Source organism: Gambusia affinis, linkage group LG16 (assembly GCF_019740435.1).
Source record: "Gambusia affinis linkage group LG16, SWU_Gaff_1.0, whole genome shotgun sequence".
Lineage (NCBI taxonomy): Eukaryota > Metazoa > Chordata > Actinopteri > Cyprinodontiformes > Poeciliidae > Gambusia > Gambusia affinis.
The window spans coordinates 2901122-2922663 of record NC_057883.1 but is presented as its reverse complement, the minus strand read 5'-3'; the positions used below and the strand labels follow the sequence as shown (position 1 = coordinate 2922663).

At 40.7% G+C, this 21542-nt stretch overlaps 1 protein-coding gene across 20 annotated transcripts in view; it reads left to right on the top strand.

Annotated features, from left to right (window-relative positions):
- Positions 1–21542, top strand: part of mark3a (MAP/microtubule affinity-regulating kinase 3a) — a 49113-nt gene that overhangs the window by 25943 nt on the left and 1628 nt on the right. For 2 of the 20 annotated variants that reach the window (XM_044142812.1, XM_044142814.1), the window contains exons 9-18: positions 770–910; positions 2726–2825; positions 6081–6193; positions 6277–6424; positions 6614–6822; positions 8137–8240; positions 10843–11112; positions 12960–12986; positions 19073–19117; positions 20740–20784. In XM_044142812.1, coding sequence (XP_043998747.1) covers positions 770–910; positions 2726–2825; positions 6081–6193; positions 6277–6424; positions 6614–6822; positions 8137–8240; positions 10843–11112; positions 12960–12986; positions 19073–19117; positions 20740–20784 — 1202 coding nt within the window. Of the gene's footprint in view, positions 1–769; positions 911–2725; positions 2826–6080; positions 6194–6276; positions 6425–6613; positions 6823–8136; positions 8241–10842; positions 11113–12959; positions 12987–15738; positions 15819–16028; positions 16077–19072; positions 19118–20739; positions 20785–21542 lie in introns of those variants that run through there. The other 18 variants (XM_044142826.1, XM_044142827.1, XM_044142828.1 and 15 more) reach the window with 17 other exon arrangements.

Below are 21542 nucleotides of genomic sequence, written 5' to 3'. Positions count from 1 at the left end.
AAAATGTGTTTTTGTTTTTTTTTGTTTTGTTTTTTTTTATTTCATATGTATTAAAACTGTCACCGTGTTGTGACAGTTTGGAATGAGACAGATAATCTGTGAAAACATCAAGCTCCTTCTGCTCCTCCTTCAGCTTGAATTGCGATCTGAAGAAATGCAACGCTCCTGGTCAAAGCCAACCAATCAGTACCGGGAGGAGGGTCGATCATTCTCATTTACATCCTGCTAAATGTGCTAATAGTGGAAAAACAACATACTGTTCCAGAAAAAAAAAACTGTTTTGCTAACTAACCTTAGCATTTGTGGCAGGCTAAGTTGTGGTGTAGCAGCTGGTAGCAGAGAACAAGAAGGGAGGTAAGCATGAGAGTGATTGACAGCACTAAGCCCCTCCTCTTGGGTCTGATTGGTTGTTTCTGACTGAGTAGGGCAAAGTAATTGGTGAAGGCAGAGGAGCTGTTCTTTTGTTTTGTTTTGTTTCTTCGCAGATTTTCTGTCTCACAACATAATTTTAACAAATGTAAAAAACCCAAAAACATACTGGAGCTTTAATGAGAAAAATAAATTTGGAGAACTCTGCAAATATTTCTAAATTTTGATTGCAAGAAATCCTGGAGGGACTGATTAGCTGAGTCTTCTGGTGTTATATATAGCATCTATTTTTAATATATCTGGGTGCAGAATGAGTGTTTGTTTTTTTTTTCCTAATGTCTTGCATAATGACTTTAAGATCTGCATTCTTTTCTTTCTTTCTTTCTTTTATTCTCTGCAGGAGTTGCGCGAACGCGTTCTGAGAGGAAAGTACCGCATTCCTTTCTATATGTCCACGGACTGCGAGAACCTCCTGAAACGCTTCCTGGTCCTGAACCCGGCCAAGCGTGGTACTCTCGAGGTGAGGGAGGACACCGAAAATGTAAATATGCTGCTTGGTTCTTAATCCCCTCCCTCTAGCACGTTGGAGAATGACCCCCTCCTCACTCCCTGCTCTGCCCGTGCATCATCTCCTCTAACGCCCACAGTGTCCTGTTCTCTGTGTGTATCTGGCCCACACTCCTCCTCCTCCTTTTTGATGTTGTAACTATGAATAATACATTTGAGCTGTTTTTCCTCTTGGTGTTTTTTTGTTGTTGTTGTTTCAAAATTTTAGTGCAGTCAGCTCTTTCCTCAAGCTCTCTCCCTTTATATCAAACTGATGAAAGAATAGATTTATTCTGTAAAATTAGCACAAACAATTGTTAAATGACTTGGTTTTATTTACAATCAGCTGTTAGTTCAGATACCAAATATACACCTCCATGTGAATTATTACACACGTTGGGAAAACGTTTTCGCAGAGGCGAACCTTGGCCTTCTTCATCTCTACTCTTGAGGGTTCAACCAATCAGCTCTAGGAAGATAAATGGTGCTCCAGGATTGGCTGTTTTGCAAACACCAAGTAGCATTACACCAGAACGCATCTCGTTTTCTCTGAATATTTTAGATATTCTATATGAAAAAAGTCACCAAATAGGTGAGTCTTGTTTGTGAGGAGTTGCAAACTTTCATTTTTGATCTGGATACAATTTTGTTTTTAATCTATTGTTGTTGCACAATATCCGAAAGGCAGCAGAGTTATCCCAGGCAGTCCTTCAGCTGGATCAGATGTCAGAAGAAACTACAGATAGGTTTGAAATATGACATTTTTCTTGCCAGCTTTTAAAGAAAGAAGCTAAAATTATAATTTTGGGTTATTTCTAGCACATTTTTTGTGGGTTTTTAGAGAGTAGCATGCCAAAACTCCAACAGCATATTAGTGTCACTATAGACAGAAAAAAGAGAAAATTTCCACAAAAAAAAAACTGAGATTTTGAGATTAATATCAGAAATGTTTGACTTCTGAAAAGCAGAAAATTCTTTTTTTCTGCAAATTTTTGACACCAAACAGTGTCAAAGAATGTATAATGGATCATAGTTCTTTTTTTTTTTTTTTACTTTGTTTATTTGGTTTTTGATAGGAATTGCATAGCCATACATTTACAATGTGATACATATAAAACAAACCATACAATTCCCTTAAGTTATAAAAACAAAACAAAAAGCACAACAAAACGACCTCCAATCACTCCCAGGCAATAAGAAAAAGTCATTTGACATAAATAAAAATTAAGATGCCTTCTGCCACACCTAAAAAAAAAGTACAGTTTTTGCCCAGGAAAGTAAATATGGAACCATAAGAAAAGCAAAATCCGAGAATAATGGATCATAGTTCTGAAAGTAAAATGACGTGATAAATCACCATGAACCTATGTTTTTGGTGTAAAATGTAAAAAAAAACAAAGCCTTGTAAACAAGCTCATATCTTCACTGATCTGTTAAAAAATAAAAACCAGTCTAACAGACGATGCTGGTCGGTCTGCTGTGGATGTGACGCCGTCGACCTAAAACTGTGACGGTTGCATCAGAGCTGTGGTAATTAGTTTGGACAGGCCCTCATCAAAACCCCACACAGCCATTGATCTGCTGCAGATTAAAGCATCACTTCCTCCAGATGGGATGCAGCTGAGTTCAGGGTGGATGTTGACTGATCTAGTCTAAATGTGATTGGTTCACATGCAATCTGTAATTCCTGCAACACTTTTACCGCCGTTTACCTGTGTGTAAAAAGAACAAAATCAGAAAAAAAAAAAAAAGCTGATTTCTTAAGTATGGTATGAATGAGGCTTAAATTGTGATTTTGCTTTCTTTTTAGCAAATCATGAAGGATCGGTGGATCAATTCGGGATTCGAGGAGGACGAGCTGAAGCCTTACACCGAACCAGAACTGGACATCACGGATCAGAAGAGAATAGGTAACCGACGACGACGGCTGTCCTCTGAACTGCTCGGCTCGTTTGCTCTTGTTTCCGGTCCGGCGTGAAGATGTGTGAATTTTGAATGTGCTAAATGTTGGAGCAGTTACAGCTCCGTAATGCCGGAGCAGAGACATTATGTCGGAGCCGAGGAGCTTAGGAAGGAAGGAGGAAACGTGACGATTAATAAATGAACACGAGCCGTGCGGCTGCGTGCTCAGAGCGGCAGAAGCCTTCCCCATTACAGGAGCTGGAAATAGAAAGGGGAGCTGTTGCATAACAGCAGCTGAGGTTGGCTGTATGTGAACATGTCGGTGTGAACTCACCTTCAGACAAGAAAGCTAAGATTTCAGGAATGTCCAAATTCTGATCATAAATCCAACTTTTACAGGTAGAAAACGTCAGCTTTATTCTTGGGTAATGCCAAGATCACAATTGTGATCATACATTTCACAATGACCCTCTATAACAAAAAAATATATTTAACAATAAGGACTTGACTTGGACCCCGTCAGAGGGCTGCTGGAGTCCGTTTTGGGGTAATTATGAGGCGTGAGGAACTGTTCATCTCAGTGTTTGGGCCGTTGGAACTCGATGATCCAAAAAATGCCACGCTAGTTGTTTTGGTGACATTTATCCACTGCTGAAAAACGACCGAGGAGACGAGTCAAGGCTGCAGAGTAGGTGTTAGAAAGATGAAATCTGAGGCCGTTTCCTCTGTTTAGTGTTGGATCGAAGGTTTCTTTCACTCCTCACTCAAATTACCCGTCTTCCCTGCCTGTAAATATTTCTGTCATTTACAAATACATTTTTTTAACTTTCAAAGTGCTACAATTATCTAACAATAACTGTGCAACTGTTCCTCTTGTAAAAGTGTCATTCTCCGCAGGGAAAAAAAAAAAAAAAGGTCCATTCTTGTTCATGTTTATATGAGTTTCCTATTTAAAAATGTAATCTTTAAGAAACCAACTAATTATGACCGGCATTTTTGGTGGGGGAAAAAAATCCTCAGTTTGCATAAGGTTTCCCCACTTTTACTTAAGTACAGTTCTTTTTTCTTTTTTTAAGTCTGAACAAGTTAACTTGACTTTTAGACTGTTTAGCTGAAAGTAAACTGCATCAAACTTCGCCTTAGTTAAAAGGTGAAGAAGAGCAAAGTTGTTGCCTCCCCTTCATCAAAAAGTGGAAAATAAAGCCGACTTGTCTGCACAGCATGATTTTTGGGAAAGATCTTTTTAAAAAGCATTTTTACATGAACCAACGGAAAGTCATTTTGTTAAATTAAAGCCGCTTCACCTATGACTAAAGTCTACTTCTCTAATAACACGAATGTGCAAGACTTTATCGTTCATTATTAAATGACTGTGGTAAATGATTACAAAGTAAACTTTTAATGAGGAGCAGTTGACAGTTTTTCAAACTTTAAAGCTGCCAGGATCACCAGCCTCACTGACACCAGGCTTTATACTGGAGGCAGGATGGTCACTGTTACGCTGTCTAAATTAGTCTTTCACTTAAAAAATAAGAACAGGAAAATCTCCACCAGACGCTGAAATAATAATTTTTTTGAACTGACCATTCAACGTTGGAAAGAACACTTGTGTCTTTTCAAATCTACGCCAGGAAACAAGAGGCATTTACGTAAAAAGTCTTCACCGGTTTCCGACTTCACCATAAAAGTACGGCATCTGCTGGCTGACTTTTTCTCCTCTTTACAAATCATGTTCATTCTTTAGTCCTACCAAATTTGTTGAATCGTTTTCACAAGCATCTTTTCTTTTGGAAGTCAGCAATTCGCGGTTCTACGGCGGAGCTGAACTGTGAAGCTGAGAAAGAAGCCGAGGTGTTAGAGGAGCTGCAGGACGAAAGTGAGAAAGATGAGATCAGGCTGAGGAAGATAACAGCTCCAGTTCTGCCTGGCTAGAGAAGCACAGCTTGTTTGTCTCTTCTTCTCTCTGATGCACAGGAAGTCGCTGAGAGAAACTCCGGTTTGTCTGCAGGTGGAGTTCACCTCCGCTTTTAACATTTAATACCAGAGTATTAATATGATATCGCTGCTGAACGCGAGCAGCCTGCTCTGACAGGGTGATCGTCTGAACACATCAGGTTCTCATTTTACCACCAGCAGCTACTCTTCCTTAAGAGGTTTTCCACTTTATCTTACAATACAACTACAAAATTCAACACATTTTAATGCTTTATGTTTGCCAGAAAGCATTTAGTGGACACAACAAACATGTGCCAGAAGGTGTTCAGATCAGATGGGAACTAAGTTGATACTGTAGGTTAACCATTATCCAAACCCAGACTCCAAGCCTTTTCTCTTAACTCACAGCCTCTGGTTCTGTCCAAATCTTTCCAACCATGTTGAAGGTTTGACACCAACATCTAACATTTAATGAAAATCCAATTGGTTTGTCTAGAAAGCCTGGTTCATTTGGGAAGGTGTGAAAGCGTAAACAAACTCTGATCCGGACCAACAAAGCGAATTCTGGTCATCCTACAAATCTCGGTCTGGGTTCGGTGGAAGTGAACTCTGGCGCGGTTCGAATGCATATGAGAATGTCAAGCAGACCGAAGACTGCTCAGAAAGCAGGAAGTGGACTGCAGTGCAGGGCACTCTGGGTAAATGCAACCAACACAAACGTCCAGCGCTAATGGGAGAAATAGCTTTTACCAACATCAAAAGAGAAATCCTCCAATGGCTAAAATTTGATGCCACTCCACTTTTGTTTCTATGTTGTGAAGAAGGATGTGGCTCTCAATGTCTACTTCAGGGTCTTTTTGTTGTTATTGTTTCCTTCAGTGGTTCATGGTGGAGCGACAGGTTGCTCAAAGGTTTTGGTTGGTTTGAAAATTGGCTGAAAATGGAACAAATGCTGCAACTTTGGTCCCTAATCAAACAGAGTCTATCAGACTGTTAGGTGTGAAAACACCCTTTGCGTTTCCTGTTTTCTTCATAAAATAAAAGTTTTATCATTTTATTTAAAGCAGTGTATACTTACTAATGTTCTTTAAAATATTAGGAAAACATGCATGTTTTTTATGCTAATTCAACCTGCATGGACTCCACACACATCTCCTCATTTTTGGCCCAAGCCAACTAGTGTATCAAATATAAGTTTGATTATTTAATTAATTTCCAGTGGTTCACTGTAGCTGAAGATGTGTGTGTTCCTTCAAACGTCTTTAAGCCTTTCGTCCTCTGGGTGCATGTGCTCAGCTTAAATGAGCTCCTTGATGTCGTTCATGCAGATGTGATGGTGGGTATGGGCTACAACCTGGAGGAGATCCAGGACTCCCTGGCCAAGATGAAGTATGATGAGATCACAGCCACCTACTTATTGCTGGGCAGGAAAGCCTCTGAGGTACAGAGACACACACTTCTCTTGTTGACGAAAATATTTTCTGTCCTGCGTGTTTTGACTTATCGGGCATATCTCCATGTCAGCTGGAGCCCAGCGACTCTGCCTCCAGCAGCAATCTGTCTCTGGCCAAACCCAGACCAAACAGTGAGCTCAACGGCCAGTCGCCGTCCCACCTCAAAGTGCATCGGAGCGTCTCCTCCAACCACAAACAAAGGCGTTACAGTGAGCAAGGTGAGCAGGCTGCAGGTCGTTCACTTTATCGCTGCTGTAGTCTTTCTTATGCAAAATTAAGAAAATTGGGGCAGGTTTACCGTTGCACCCCTGATTATAACCTAAGGATTTGATGGTTAATGTGTTTGAGTAGTTGTTCAAGATGGCTTAGATGAAACCATTTAAAATGATATTGTTGCTGTTCGTTAGTCGGTCAGAACGTTCCTCCAGGGATGGCTCATCCAAAGAGAAGCCAGACCACCACAGCTGACAACAGTGCGAAGGACGAAAGTGGAGCTCAGCTCCGGAAACCCGGCAGCCGAGCTGGTCTGCCTTCCAGCCCCTTGCTGGGCAACGCCAACAACCCCAACAAGGCTGACATCCCTGAGCGGAAGAAAGGAGCCACCACCGCCACGAGCGTGAGTAACCCACAGACCCAGTCTGAAGAGCCGAGTTTATAAAGGGCCGTCTACTCCTGAGACGGCCCATTTTTGGATTCTTCTCCAAAAATTTTTTTTTTTTTTTTGCAGTTGTCTTCCGGTCACATCTTTTAGTGACAGTCCATTTCTTCCTCTTAAAAAGAAACTGCAGTAATTTTCTCCCTTATACCATCTTAAAAGAGTGAATGTGATTGAGAAGGAAGTCGTTTCAGTCCATTGTTTTATTTGTACGGTGATTTAAAGTCAGCTGCACAACAGACCTGGAACAACAGGAACATACTGTTAAAGTTTCCAGTATGGTTTCCAGTCTGGAGATGAGGAAATGTTTTCCCCTCTGGATGTTTTTCATGCTCTTTCGGTGACGTACAGTGCAGACCAAAAGTTTGGACACACCTTGTAATTGAATTCAATTACAATTTGTGTCCAAACGTTTGGTCTGTACTGTAGAAAGCAACAGCACAACTGTAACCTTATTGAATGTATGTTTCTTTTGTTGGAGAAATGCATTGTCAATGAGATTACTGGAACTGAGCCCTTAAGTTTAAAATGAATTAGACTGTAGTTACCCCTACATAAATTATTCTCCGTTCATAAATGTTGTGGCAGGTCTGTTTAATCTCAGATCCCAGGATTTTTGTCAAGCAAAAATTTGAGTCGCGCTCAGGCATCTTCACTCAGTGTGTTTTGCGACTCAGTGGGGTTAAGTGTTTTGACAATAGGCTAATATTTTCTAGCTAGTTAGACTCATTAGCAGCTAGGATATTGGTCTGTAGTTTGAGTCGTGCGCAGACAGCTTCACTCTGCGCTTTGTGACTCAGAGGGGTTAGGGCTACTGATATCAAGCTGCTAATACCTGTAAGCTGGCTAGCAAACAAACAAGCCACTAGTAGCTATCATATAGCTCTTTAGAGGCTAGAATATGTTTGTTTGTTGAATATATTAGTTTGTAATGGTTACATTAGCCTCAACTAATGGCTAATGTACTTGCTATCTAGCTTAGTAGTTAGCTAGCTAACTAGCAACAAGGTCATATGCCAGGTGAGAAGCTCAAAGCTGCTGCCAAAAGCCCACAAGTGTTACAGTTTTGATCCCCTGCATGTCTTTTGTACATCACTGTTGTGATATTACTTGTAAATTTTATTTCTAATAGTCTTAAACAGGTCTTTAAAAGTCTTAAATTTGAGTTGATGCAATCCGCACAAACTCTGTATGTGCATGCTTCTACCTAAAACTTGAGATCTTGAATGATCAAGTTTTGACCGGGAGCCTCTGTCCTCCATTTTTGCTCTGCAGAATAACTCTGCTTCAGCAGGCATGACCAGGAGGAACACGTATGTCTGTAGCGACAGGAACAACGCGGACCGCCTCTCGGTCATCCCCAACGGGAAGGAGAACAGGTGAGAGCTGGAGGTTAATCAGCCGTGATCTCGCATCTTGGCCGGAACAGCAAAGTTTCTGTTAGAACCGCTCATTAGGAATGTCCAATTTATGCCTTGATTATTATTTTTTGTTTGTTTTTCTTCTTCTTCTGTTCCTCCTTTTATTTCCACCTTGTCTCGTGTTTTTTTTTCCCCCCGCCTGTTTGTGATGTGGGGTGTGTATTTTTTTTCCCCCCTTCCTCGTTTCGGCATGCCCAGCATGACTGAGATGGCTTGTGCCACTAGCCCCTCTTCTTCTTCTGCCTTTGGTGCTGTCGTTTTCGGCGCCTCGTCCACTTCGGTACAGCAGAGGTATCAAACCGTCAGCCCTCTGTATGCTTGTCAGGCAGACTGGGCCACCCTGCCCCACTCCTACTACGCTCTGGACCGCTGCTCGGCCAAGTAAGACAGCAGGGCTTCCAGTCCACCCCCCCGTCTGTCTCCTGTTATGCATCAGCCCCGTTTTGCCCTGCTAACCCACACATGCAGCTTCACGCTGTAACCCTGCAACTAAGGCATGGAATACATTTACAAAAACATACATGAAACTTATTAACACATGTAAAAAGATCTTCAACATGTCAGCATGTTTGAGGATAATTTACACTTTTCAGCCTACAAACGACTTTCAGTTAGTTGGTCCATTCTCACTGCTGGTAAACGTGGTTCTAATTCAACTCTGCTGCCAAGTCTTTTAGACCCATTGATTTGTGGTTTTATATCAGACATGGACCAGACTTTTTTTTTTCCCCAAAATTTTCACCTTCTCATGTTACAGACGCTCCATTTTCCACCAAGGAAAACAAGAAGAGGCCAGATTGAATGTAAATAGTGTTTGAAACAATCATTGCTTCTCTATTTAGAGGGACATTATCTTGTATAATTGACTTTTTTGACCTTGGCATGGCACCCAAAAAAAAAAACCTCACCACTGATCCGAGTTGCAGGTATCTGCTTTGTCTCTTTTAGACTCCATTGCCTCAAGCTAACCACATTGACGTGTCACTTCCTGTTACTAGTCATCATTTTGTTGCTCAGCTTCAGAACTGATCAACACATGACAACATGTGCAGCATCAGTCTTGCCCTTAGTGAACAGAGGAGGGGCCTCCCATAGAGCGTCCAGCCCGGAGTCTGATGGCGTTCAGAATGTGAACAGCCACGCAGAAATCAGATCTCAGCAAAAACTATCTGAAGGAAAAAAAGATTGGCTGACTGAAATTAGCCAGACCAATGACTGGATCATTTCAGCTGGAAGCTTAAAATCCAATCCAATTTCCCCCCCCATTAGTGAACATAGCACATAAAAGCTACAGTATGTAACTTAAAAAAAGTCATTGATATAGTTTAATCAATGACTTTGATTAAATAATTTAATTTAAAATTTAAAAAAAATATTTTTCCTTTAGGACTAACAAAGTATTTCTCAATTGAAGTGAGTATGGCCTTAATGGAAAGTATGTTTAATAGCTGACAGTGTTAAACTGGTTGTCAGTTTTCAAAAGTTACTTCTAATATGACACATAATCTACATTGGAACGCATATTTTACTTTATTAAATATGACTGTATCGTTGGGTCAAAAATCAGTTGTTGGAAACGAGCCACAAAATTCTGATCAGTGAATCTCTGGGATTAAGCAAAGAATATTGTAATATTCCATATTTCCATCCTTCCCCTGATGGTCCCCTGCTGCTGCAGCGAACATCAACAACCTGCTCCTGATCTCACCTCAGTTTTCTGCTGTGAACTCTGACCCTGGACTCTTCATCTGCTCACCTCCTATTGGACGTCAGAGGTCCTCTGCTCATCGTCTGTCCTCTGTTTCTGTTCAAACTTTAATCTCTCCCTTCACTCTGCACCTCTATGCATTCATGTCCGGGGTGGAAAGCTGCTCTGGGTTTTATTTTTCTGTTGGACTTTGAAGTGAAGTATAATAAAGGAGTCATTTTATAAGAGCTTCTACACAAAAAAATAAATGTGTTAAAAGATGAAGGCAATGCTTCATCTCTTAACACATGGTCATCAAATTATCAGAACTTTGAAACAATTGTGCAAACAAACTGAAAGAACCACACAGACTGAGTTTGTCACATCAAATCATAACTGTATATACAAACTTCCTGCTTCTGGATAAATTGTGTCTTTTTTGCTATATTATAACTTTATTCTTGTAATTAAACAATAATACCTGCAGCCTGGCCTGATGCTCCATTGTTCAGAAGTCAGAAAAGGCTGACTGAAATAAAAGCCAAATTTTGAACACAATTTCTGTCTTTCTGTCAAGAAAACAAAAAAAAAGGAAGATTATAATTGGATCTGGTGTTTCAGATTTCTTTGGTTTTCCAGCCATGTGTTTTAAATACAAATACATTTCTCTCTGTTTTTGTCTGACGTCTCAAATCCAAATTCAGTCGCAATTTTCGTTTCAAAACTGGAGCTGGTCAAAAATCTTGTTGTGCACACAGATAAAATTGTTTTAGAATTATTCAATGTTTTGCATGTCATCTGACTACAACTGGAATGCAGGTTAAACGTGAAGCATCGTCAGACCGTGACCTCTCCCTCCTTGCGCTTCGACAGTGTTGCCGTGTCGCCCGGCGGCCAGAGGAACCCGGTGGCGTCCACCCACAGCATCAGCAACGCCACCACGCCCGACCGCCTCCGCTTCCCCCGCGGCACGGCCAGCCGCAGCACCTTCCACGGCGGCCAGCTGAGAGACCGCCGCACAGCCACGTACAACGGGCCGCCGGCGTCCCCCACCCTGTCCCACGACGCCACGCCCCTGTCCCAAACCCGCAGCCGCGGAACCAGCAACCTGTTCTCTAAGCTCACGTCCAAACTCACCCGCAGGTAGGTGTCCGTGCTCCTCAGCAGGTCCATCAGGCTGGGTCAGAGGTCAGCTCACACCTGTTCTGAAACATGTGGCTTAGGACCGACTTGAACGTTCAGGATGATCCCGGCCCTTTGTTCTATGACCACCTGAGGTCATCGTCTGCACAGAGCTGCTTCCTGCCTGTGTCCATGCTGGGGGGACAGCCATGGTGGATAGAAAAAAAGAGGAGTACATTTCCGCCAACAAACTTCCTGTAATTTCTGAATTTGAAAATTGAAAATTTGTAAGAAAGAAATTCAATTTTTAAAGGTTTTTTGGTGGAAACTTTCTTCCTTTTTTTCCTTCTATAATAGCCCTGATACACCATCATGTATGGGAGCACTTCAGTCTTTTGATCATGATTTTTATCATTTTTATGAATATAATTAAATGTTAGTAGTTCATGTCGCTGACTGGTTGGCTGCTGAGAAACTCTCTGAAGGAGCTTCAGATGGAATAGTTGGACTGCAGCTGTAGGAAAGAGAAACTATGAAAATCGAGGACCAGGGCTGCTGCCCCTGACCACATAATATTCAATAAAGCAATACACAGCAGTGTTTTGGTAACAGTTGTTTTTGATGTAACGTACGGTGTTCCACAAATGTATTCACACCTCTTGACATCTCTCAAATCACAACCACAATCGTCAGTGTATTTTATTGAGATTTTATACTATATAACACTTTTTTTTCAGTTTTCAAGTCATCCTACATGTTTTCAAAAAGTCTGGACTTGAACTGGACCGTTTTATAACAAAGAAATGCTTTGATCCAAACTTTTCCGTTGTAGCTCTGGCTGGATGTTTGAGTTCATGCTGCTCCTCCATAAAGTTCTCATTTTGGCTTCTTGGCTGCTTCTCTGGCTCCTTTTACAGCCTCTCTGTTTTCAGATGGATTCACTACAGTGACATACAGTCAAAGCTTAGGATTCCTTTAAACTCCAGAACTTTCTCCCTGATTCCACTTATTCTGTACCTGAAACCATTAATCGTATTAATCACGCTAAATCAATTGTTGAGATGACCGTCAACTAATTCAGTAATCGATTAATTGTTATACAGACATCCAAAACAGTGCAAAGATATTTAAATCTTTCTCTGCAAATATCTTTTACCCAGAATTCCCCATAGTTTCAGCATCACCAGATTCAAATTGCTTATTTAAAATTAATTTCATTATTTCTTCTTTTTGGATAAAAAAATGCTTGTTCACTAAATGAAAACGTTGAAGAATATGCCAATGTAATTATACAATTAATCGATTAATCGTCAGAATAATTATCTGCATTGATGATTTACTAACACCAGGGGAGTTCTGAAGGGTCTGTTGTAGCTATATATTTTTAGAGTCCTTATTTGTTAAGATGTATTTTTTTTCCACTGACACAGTTATGCTCGACTCTTAGTCACATGAAATCCAAATAAAATACACTGAAGTTTCTTTTTACTATGAGAATGTGACGAGCCTAAAAGGGGTGTTAATACTTTGCACACTGGCACACACACTCCAACTAGTTTCTGCTCCTTTCTTCCTTCAGTCTTTAAGGCAGAAACTCATTCCTTCTGGAATATACACCAATAAAAACCCAGCCGATATGTGTGTGAAGCAGCAGCAGCCAGGTCAGCGACATCCAACAACAATGGACTTAAAAACCAAGAGTTGTAATCATTTCATGATGAATCAGAGAAGGAGAAACAGCGATTCCGACCACCGCCATTTTTTTGTTCATGCACTCAGCCCCTCATGCCCCTCCCCACTCCCTTCCCTTATTCCTCCCACTTCCTCTTTCACCATTCTCACTGTTTCTTTGTCTGCCTCTGTTGTAGAAACATGTCATTCAGGTTTACCAAAAGGTAGGACTCCTGCTCTGTTCTCCGCTCTGTACCAACTATAACCAGATGGGGCTCACTGAGAAGCTGCGACTTGGTTTCTGAGCCGAGTGGGGCTGCTGGCACCCGACTAACACCCTGCTCTGTTTGGGGGCATCTCCACACACAGCTTCCAAGCAGACAAACGCTGCTAAGTCTTCCAAACGGATGGTGCTCAAAGTTGCTTTAGCGCTGATGTAATAAAGTAAAACTTGTCCTCCGTTTTGCTCAGAGAGAAGCCGTGTGTGTAAATGCTCTCCGTGTGGCTGCGGTTGGTCTGAGTGGCTGAAAGCTGATTGGTTGAGCCGACCAATCAGCCGATAAACCAACAGCAACTACGAAGCAGCTTGTCACTAATCAGTCGTCAGCGCATGCATGGGGTCGCTTCTTCCAGCCGCCATTGATTGTGGGTCATTTTCGCCCCACAGTCGTCGTCCTGCATAACACAGCCGCCATTAGACGGTGCTTTGACATTATTCTAGGTGCGCAGATGTACGCTAGTCCTGGTTTGCGTTCTTCCTGATTTTGACTGATGAATAATAATAAGACCAAACGACAGACTAGGTTGCTCCTTCTTAAACACATTTTCTGATTAAACACAACCTGTAAGTTTGTTTTTTTTTAGTTTTTTTTTTTTTTGTCCCTTTCCTGTAAAAACTGTGCGTTTCATTACCGTGTTCATCTTGCATTCTTCAGTCCTTTCTGCCGATAAGCACCACACTATGTTAAATACATCATACAGTTATCCTTGACCAGAAAGCTTGGTGCCATCAGATGACAATGTAAAGTTTAGATTGGTATTAACAAGTTGCCACAAATCCTTGAACCTCTGATACATTTTGATTGCAGAAATACTGTATCAGCTAAAACATCAGATTGTATTTGGTTGAAATGATGCCACGAGGGCCGGATTTACAAGGATGTGGCCCCTGGGTTGAAGCCCATTTTGATGCCTCGTACACTTAAAATAAATCTTTCATTATTACAAATGACAGTATATTTATACATAAGGCTGTATATCAGCATGTATGAATTGATGCGTTGTAGGTTTAATAATTCACCATATAAATACCCAAAATTTTAATTAATTTCTTCTGACATGGGCATTTATCTTATCATTTATCGTGACACATTTCTTAAGAACTTTGATTTATTGTTATGACAAATTCCATTTAATGCTGTTTAAAATCCCCAAACTTGTTTGTATTGTCAAGATTGGTAGTTTTACGGTTTCCTCTTTGTTCAATGAGTCATGCTGTCAGTCGTACAGTTACCTACAAAACGTGATAGATTTCATCGTCACTTCTACAGTTATCACAGTAGTATATCGCTCACCTCTAAAGCACAATATTTTTGAAACGCATTCATAACTAAAGAAGAAGTCCAAGTTTTTGTGGTCCCCAAACAATCGGTGCCCTGGGCTACTGCCCTTTAAGCCTCTGCCCAAGTTTGAATGGTCAAAAATGTTCAACTTTTCAAACTTTCCATGTTTTTTCTGGAAAATTTCAGAGATTAATCTTAAAATTTGAGTCGCAATAAAAATAAAGAAATTTAACTCAATTAAATAAGCTCATAAAATATAAGCTAAAAATTAGCCCAAGTTTCATAAGAAGTGTGCTTAAATGTAATTTCATCAATCAAAGCAAAGCAGAAATTCACACAAAATCAACAGATCCCAGTACTTTATTGGGGTAATGCGTGATTGTGAGTTTGTCGCAAATATTCCACAAGAACGGTCAAGAACATCAGATTGAAGTGATGCCAACTCCCAGCTGCAGGTGGCAGTATTTGTTTCTTCTACTACCCTTCTACCTCAGCCTTACTTGATAGGTTCTCGTCCACAATTGATACGGTGAGATTTAGCAAATATCAAATATATATATGAAAATATTTCTAAAGTAGCACCACAAAATCAGTGATTTTGATTGATTGGGACTGACTCGGTATTTAATTTTAAGAAGGGAAGCAGAGAGAGCTATTGGTATTTACAGTTTAATCTGTTTTATCAATACATTCTGGTACTATCAGCTTTTTGGGAACATTCAGGATCTTGATATAACCCAAAATGAAAGAGTCGACACCCCTGCTGTAGAGGCGAGTTAACCCCTCCACCCTTCTGCAAAGGCTTTAAACGTCATCTGTCGAGACTTAAAAGAACGGACAGGTTCCTTCAGAAGGCATAAAAGACGAAGTGATGTTGACTTCACGAGACGTAACGATAGCTTTGGGTTGATTAAAAATGGATCATTTTCTGGATCATTCTTTAGACTGTGGCATGTTTAGCACAAAGTGTAGCACAGCCACTGGCGAACTCTTGGGGTGCTGACCTGAGGTCGACAGCGGCCTCCGGTGGCTGCTCTGGGAACCTCCGTCTCCATGACGATGCAGGACTTCCTGTTGCTCTGTTCCAGTCTCACTCAAACACCTTTCCCTTTTTTCTGTTCTCATGTCTGCGGAGGTGAAAAAATGTAGTAAAAGGTGTGTTGCTGTTTATCCCCCCTCTGTAGTTTTTGACCTGTCTGATAACCTTTTACTAAATTTTGTCAGCTCTGAGTCTCCATACTTCTCTTCACATCTTGGGACTTGATCAGTGAGTTTTCATCCTTTTTTTTTTTCCTCCTCAGGACATTTTAGGCTGAGTCACCTCCTCTCCTCTCCTCACAGCTTCTGTTTTTTGTCTTTCTTACCTTCTCGTGTCCTTAACTTTTCCCTCTTGCTGCTCTTCCTCTCTGCCCAGGGTCAGTATTGACCCGGCCAAACGGCAGATAGCCAAAACAGGGCCTGCCAACCCTTCTACCCAGGGAGGAAAGACCCTTAGTAAGTCTTCTGCCCTTTGCTTTCTTTCTCTCCTCATTTCTTTTCTCTTTTTATTTCCTCCTTCCTTTTTCATCATCCTGCCATGCTTCCTCCTCCCCCTTTTATTATTTTTTTGCCCCGTCCTCATGTCATTCATTTGAATATTCTTTCCTTTATTTTATTTTTTTGCCGCTTTTTCAGTTTCCTCAGATTCCGATCTCTTTCTTTCAGATTCTCGAGCAGAAGATATAGAGAGTTGTAGGAAGATGAAGATCTAGAGTAAGGGTTGTTTCAATCTCCTAATTTGTCCCTAAGGAAATCTCTAAAGGAACAGTCTGGTTTTCAGACGTTGCTCCTCCTTCTGTAGTGTTTCTTTGTTGTTGTTGTTGTTGTTTTCTGCGCCATTTTGGCTGGCCTTGGACCTGCTGTCAGTCCCGTCTGTTCACTTGTCCTCTTACCCTAACCTTTTAGATGTTAAAATGTAGCATTCCACACGTCTTGTTTGTTTCCTCTGCGCTGCAGTGCATGATGGGAGCCTGTCCAGAACACCCGTCCTGTCAGAGGAGTTTTGATGTTGCATTATTTAGATGTTATTTCTGTATCTAAACGCTTTTAGCAACGTGAGCGCCATCAGAAAGATGTTTTTGATCAACTGTCAGTAGACGTCTGGCAAATTATTTCTGAGTTCATTATTCATTTAGGTTGCCACGGTGACATCACACTGTTGAGAGACTTTGTAAAATATGACTGTTACTGTGTTAAAGGCAAAATGATTTGGACTTGATGTTTTTTAGCTGTTTTAGCGTACTGGACATTTAGGGTTGCAACAAAGAGGGATCTCTGCAGCTTTTTCTAGAAGAGGTAAATCATTATTTCACCTCAGATTTTCAGGAGGCTGCCAAGTATTTCCAAATCCATCGTGTTTAATGACAGCCGGAGGTTAACAGCTCAAAATAGTACAATAGAGAAACGGCTAGAATTAAGAGGGAACTGATAAATCAGCCCAGGTTTCCTTTATCTGCAATCGGCCAATACACGTGAAGCCGATCTTATCTCCCTCTGCAAAGGTCAGAGGGTCAACCGCTGTCCTCTTTTACTTTGCTGTGAGAGGTTTGATGCAGATGTAACACACCAGGTTACATCTATATGTTTTCGGTTAACAGTCAGCCCACTGTTGCAAACTGAACAACTTTAATTTTTCAGTAAAAAAAAAAAAAAAACATTGAGTTGGTCCAAAGTCAAAATAGGCCGGTCTGCCTGAAAACTGGAGTCGGTTCACATCTGTCTGTGATGATCAGCCTTCCTGTTATCTGCTGAAGTCAGCTCGCCTCTCTGCCAGTACAACCAGCCACACTAAAGCAGAACACGACTTGTTACAGACTGGGGAGTTGAGTATGAATCATCAAATACGTAACGTGACGAACACACACCAGCGTGAAGCATCTGGAATAAAAATAGTTTCCTTTTTTATTAAATGCCCTCTGACATATTCTGTGCTTGAAAATAGATGAAGTTAACCATGGATACCGCAGGGTGGCTCCTGTCTGTCAGTGGAGCTGAAAATCGGCAGCAGCACTGATTTCTTGGTGAATATGGAGGAAAAAAAAACAGTTGGAGAAAATAGTTGAAGGGAGGAAAAATTAAATTTGTCAGCGTCTCTTCACACAAGCAGATAAAATCATCTCAGATTAAATCAAGTAATATTTCAGTAAAGCAGTCCGGCTCATTGATGGACAGATTAGATTGGAGATGCACCGATCTCATATTAATATATAGATCGGTCCTGATGTTGAAAAAAGTTCTACATCGGGAATCTGTGACGATGTTCCCGATCCATAAGGGCAGATCTATTCAGTGTAATTCTACACTGAGCAACCTCATGCATTATTTATTTTTACATTCAATTTAGAATTTCTCATTTCACTTTTTGAACCATGTGAAAGGTTTGTCAATTTTTGTCAATTTATTTCCTATCAGCTGCTCTACTCCTAATTACACTGAGAACAAATTAAAGTTGTTTTTCCATGTTTGACCAGCTATATCGGTGCATTTCAGTGAGCTGGTCTGGTGCAGAGTTAGGAAATAAATTTGTAATTCAGTACATTTATGTCTGTTTTAAAAAGAAAAGAATAATTGTTTTAGGTCAGTTCAGCTGAAACTAAACCTCAGATTTCAGTATCAGTAGTGAGAAAGTGGATCAGTGCATCCCTAGATTTAAAGTTGTCCTTTTTTTCTTATATATATATATATATATATATATATATATATATATATATATATATATATATATATATATATATGTATATGTATATGTATATGTATATATATATATATATATATATATATATATATATATATATATATATATATATATATATATATATATATATACACACACACGCGTTTCAATCTTGCAGTCAGTCAGCACACAGTTATTTTTTAATTCTGTAAAGTAGACGCTTACAGCTGCTGGTATTTGACGTGAGTCTTGCGGGGGTGTTTTTTTTGTTGTCGTTTTTGTTTTCATACGGACGGTGGAAAGTCCTGCATGTAATTCTCAAGTTGTTCAATCAGAAACTGAGCTCATTTTAAACGTCCCCTTTAAGACACACAAGTTGGAACCGGATGATGAAGCCCAGGGTGTCTTCCTCACCTCCCGGTGGACTAGATGTTGGGTCATTAGCGTTCTGCAGTCGCAGTCACACGTCGACTGGACTGTGAACTTCACGTCTCGCTGACTGCAAACCCGGCCGCTTCATCTGCTCACTGACGTTTCCTAACTAAGCAAATTAAAACCATTGATCTCTTTCCAAATGATCCTGATAACATTTAGTAATTGACACATGAGATCTTCAGTCTTAACCTCTTCAATCAGGCGTCGACTTTTGAGAACTTTTTCGCAGCTTCTCCGTCTTCCTTTTCTCATCCCACCTGCTTGGTTGCTGCTGTTTTGGGTTGAAACACCGCCGCCGTGTTTTTGTTTTCTGTCGTTGCTCCCTGACAAACAACCCTCACCGTTTTGGTTTCTTTCAACTCCTCTTCTTCTTCACTGGCATTAATGGAAGCCAGCTCTTCCATCTTTCTTTATGTTTCTAATTTATTTTTGTTGGTGGTGGTGGCTCACCGTCGCTCACGTATTCCGTCACACTTTCTTTTCGCTTTTCTTTTCCATTCACTGAAATTGATCGGAAATTATTTTTGTTGTTCACAATCCACAATCTGTTTTGTTTTCTTCTCCTCTGACTCCCTCTGTGAATCTTCTCACGGCGCCTCAGAGTCTCAACCGAGTTTGAGAGAAACGGGAGACTTGAGGGCTCAAGGTGAGCTTATACCTGCCACCTCCACACACACACACACACACCGCTTCCCATGTAGCGTCAGGCCCGCGCTGCTTTTCCCTGAGTGTGTAGGAGTTGCAGCAGTGTGTTGTTGAAGCTTTGTTGCTGCAGTTGCATGGCTGTGTGACGTGCCGCTCTGCTAACGCTGCATGCTAGCTGAAGATTCAAAGTCTGCCTTTAATTCTGCTGAAATGTCTCTGGTTTCTGTTAAGGTTCTCCAAAAACCTTCCTTTACATGATTTATCAAAAACCCAGAAAGCAGTGGGGGTTTTTAGTAAAACTATTTTAAAATGTAAATTTTTGGTGTTTTTAAAAGAAAAACGACTTAAAACTATGAGTTAAAAAAAAAGAGTAAATATGGTAAAAGATTATTTAAAACAAGATTTTTCTTTACCGTTAAACTGGAATAAAAAAAAAAGTTGGTTTCACAATTAAAAAAAAGGATTTATCAAATCGCGCATATTTTTCAAATCAAATTTTACTGTAGGAAAAAAAAAAACAGAAAAGCTCCTATTTGCTGTTTGTTTATGGACAAACTCCTTAACAGTCACCTGGCAAAAAACTGAGAAGGAGGCTCTGTGGGAGGAGTTTCCCTCTTGGAGAGCAAAGTATCTGAATTTTATTACGTTTCTTTATGGCGATTAACATAATCATGAAAAATATTTTTTATTTCATTCATCCATCTCTATCTAAGGGGAACACAATCACACCTAGGGAGAATTTAGAGTACCAATTAATTCTTACCTGGCTGACATGTTTTTGGAATGTGGGAGGAAACCGGAGTACCCGGAGGAAACCCACGCATGCACAGGGAGAACATGCAAACTCCGTACAGAAAGGCCGGGATGCGAACCCACAACCTTCCGACTGCAAGGCAACAGCGTACAGACTGCGCCACTGTGCAGCCCAGTGAATGGCTGTGTTCATATTAATATATCATTGAACCTTTTGACGTCACCGGTGACGAGAACGGTGGCGACACGCCTCTGACGCATCCGGGTCTTTCGTTGCCTGGTGATCATCATCCGGGCCTTTTCACATTACTTCCGTTGAAAACAACACTACGTAAGTTGCCCTTGTACGCAGTAGCTGTCACTTTACTACTCGCGCTTACAGAGAAGGTAGGGGCTCAGTTTGTAACGGCTATTTTGCTTGTCAAACGTACCACCGGTCAATGAAACCGGTGTCGCTTGAATTAGCTCATGTTCTAAAATCTCCAAACACGGTCAACGTTCGTCTTTGAACGGTTTTGTGAAAATAGCTAATCCTAGTAAACGCTTTGCACCTCTTTATGTTCCTGAAGTATTTTTTGAAATGTAATTAAATAACTTGGAAGCTAACGTTGACTTGAGGTAGCAAACGCTGACTGCAAACCCGGCCGCTTCATCTGCTCAGTGACGTGAGCAGTGAGATCACGTCACTAACCAGTGACGTGTTGGTGGTGGCTCACCGTCGCTCACGTATTCCGTCACACTTTCTTTTCGCTTTTCTTTTCCATTCACTGAAATTGATCAGAAATGATTTCTGTTGTTCACAATCCACAAACTGTTTTGTTGTTTTCTTCTCCTCTGACTCCCTCTGTGAATCTTCTCATTGCGCCTCAGAGTCTCAACCGAGTTTGAGAGAAACGGGAGACTTGAGGGCTCAAGGTGAGCTTATACCTGCTCACCCCACACCCTCACCCCCCTCCACACACACACACACACACACACACACACACACACACACACACCGCTTCCCATGTAGCGTCAGGCCCGCGCTGCTTTGCCCTGAGTGTGTAGGAGTTGCAGCAGTGTGTTGTTGAAGCTTTGTTGCTGCGGTTGCATGGCTGTGTGACGTGCCGCTCTGCTAACGCTGCATGCTAGCTGAAGATTCAAAGTCTGCCTTTAATTCTGCTGAAATGTCTCCGGTTTCTGTTGAGGTTCTCCAAAAACCTTCCTTTACATGATTTATGAAAAACCCAGAAAGCAGTGGGGGGGTTTTTAGTGAAACTATTTTAAAATGTTAATTTTTGGTGTTTTTTTTTTTTTTAGTAATTTAGAAGAAAAAATGGATATGAAAAGTAGAAATGTTTTTTTTGTTGTTATTGTTGCTTCTTCTCTGGTTTATAAAGCCAGAGAAGAAGAAACCACCAGAATTTCTTTGTGTTTTATACTAATTAAGTAGATTTAAATGTTAAGCCAATAATAACTGGGGTTTCAAATCAAAACGACGCAAAAGACAATCAAAATACATTTATTTCAAATAAAACTAACATATATTAGAATACTGAAGTTAAAAAAGATTTGATACTGTTATTTAAAATACATGTTTTGAAGGAATCCCTTTGATCTTATAAATTAGTGACGGTAAGAAGACGTGGAGATTCTGCTACATGAGGAAACATGGAAAGAGCTAATCAGAAATA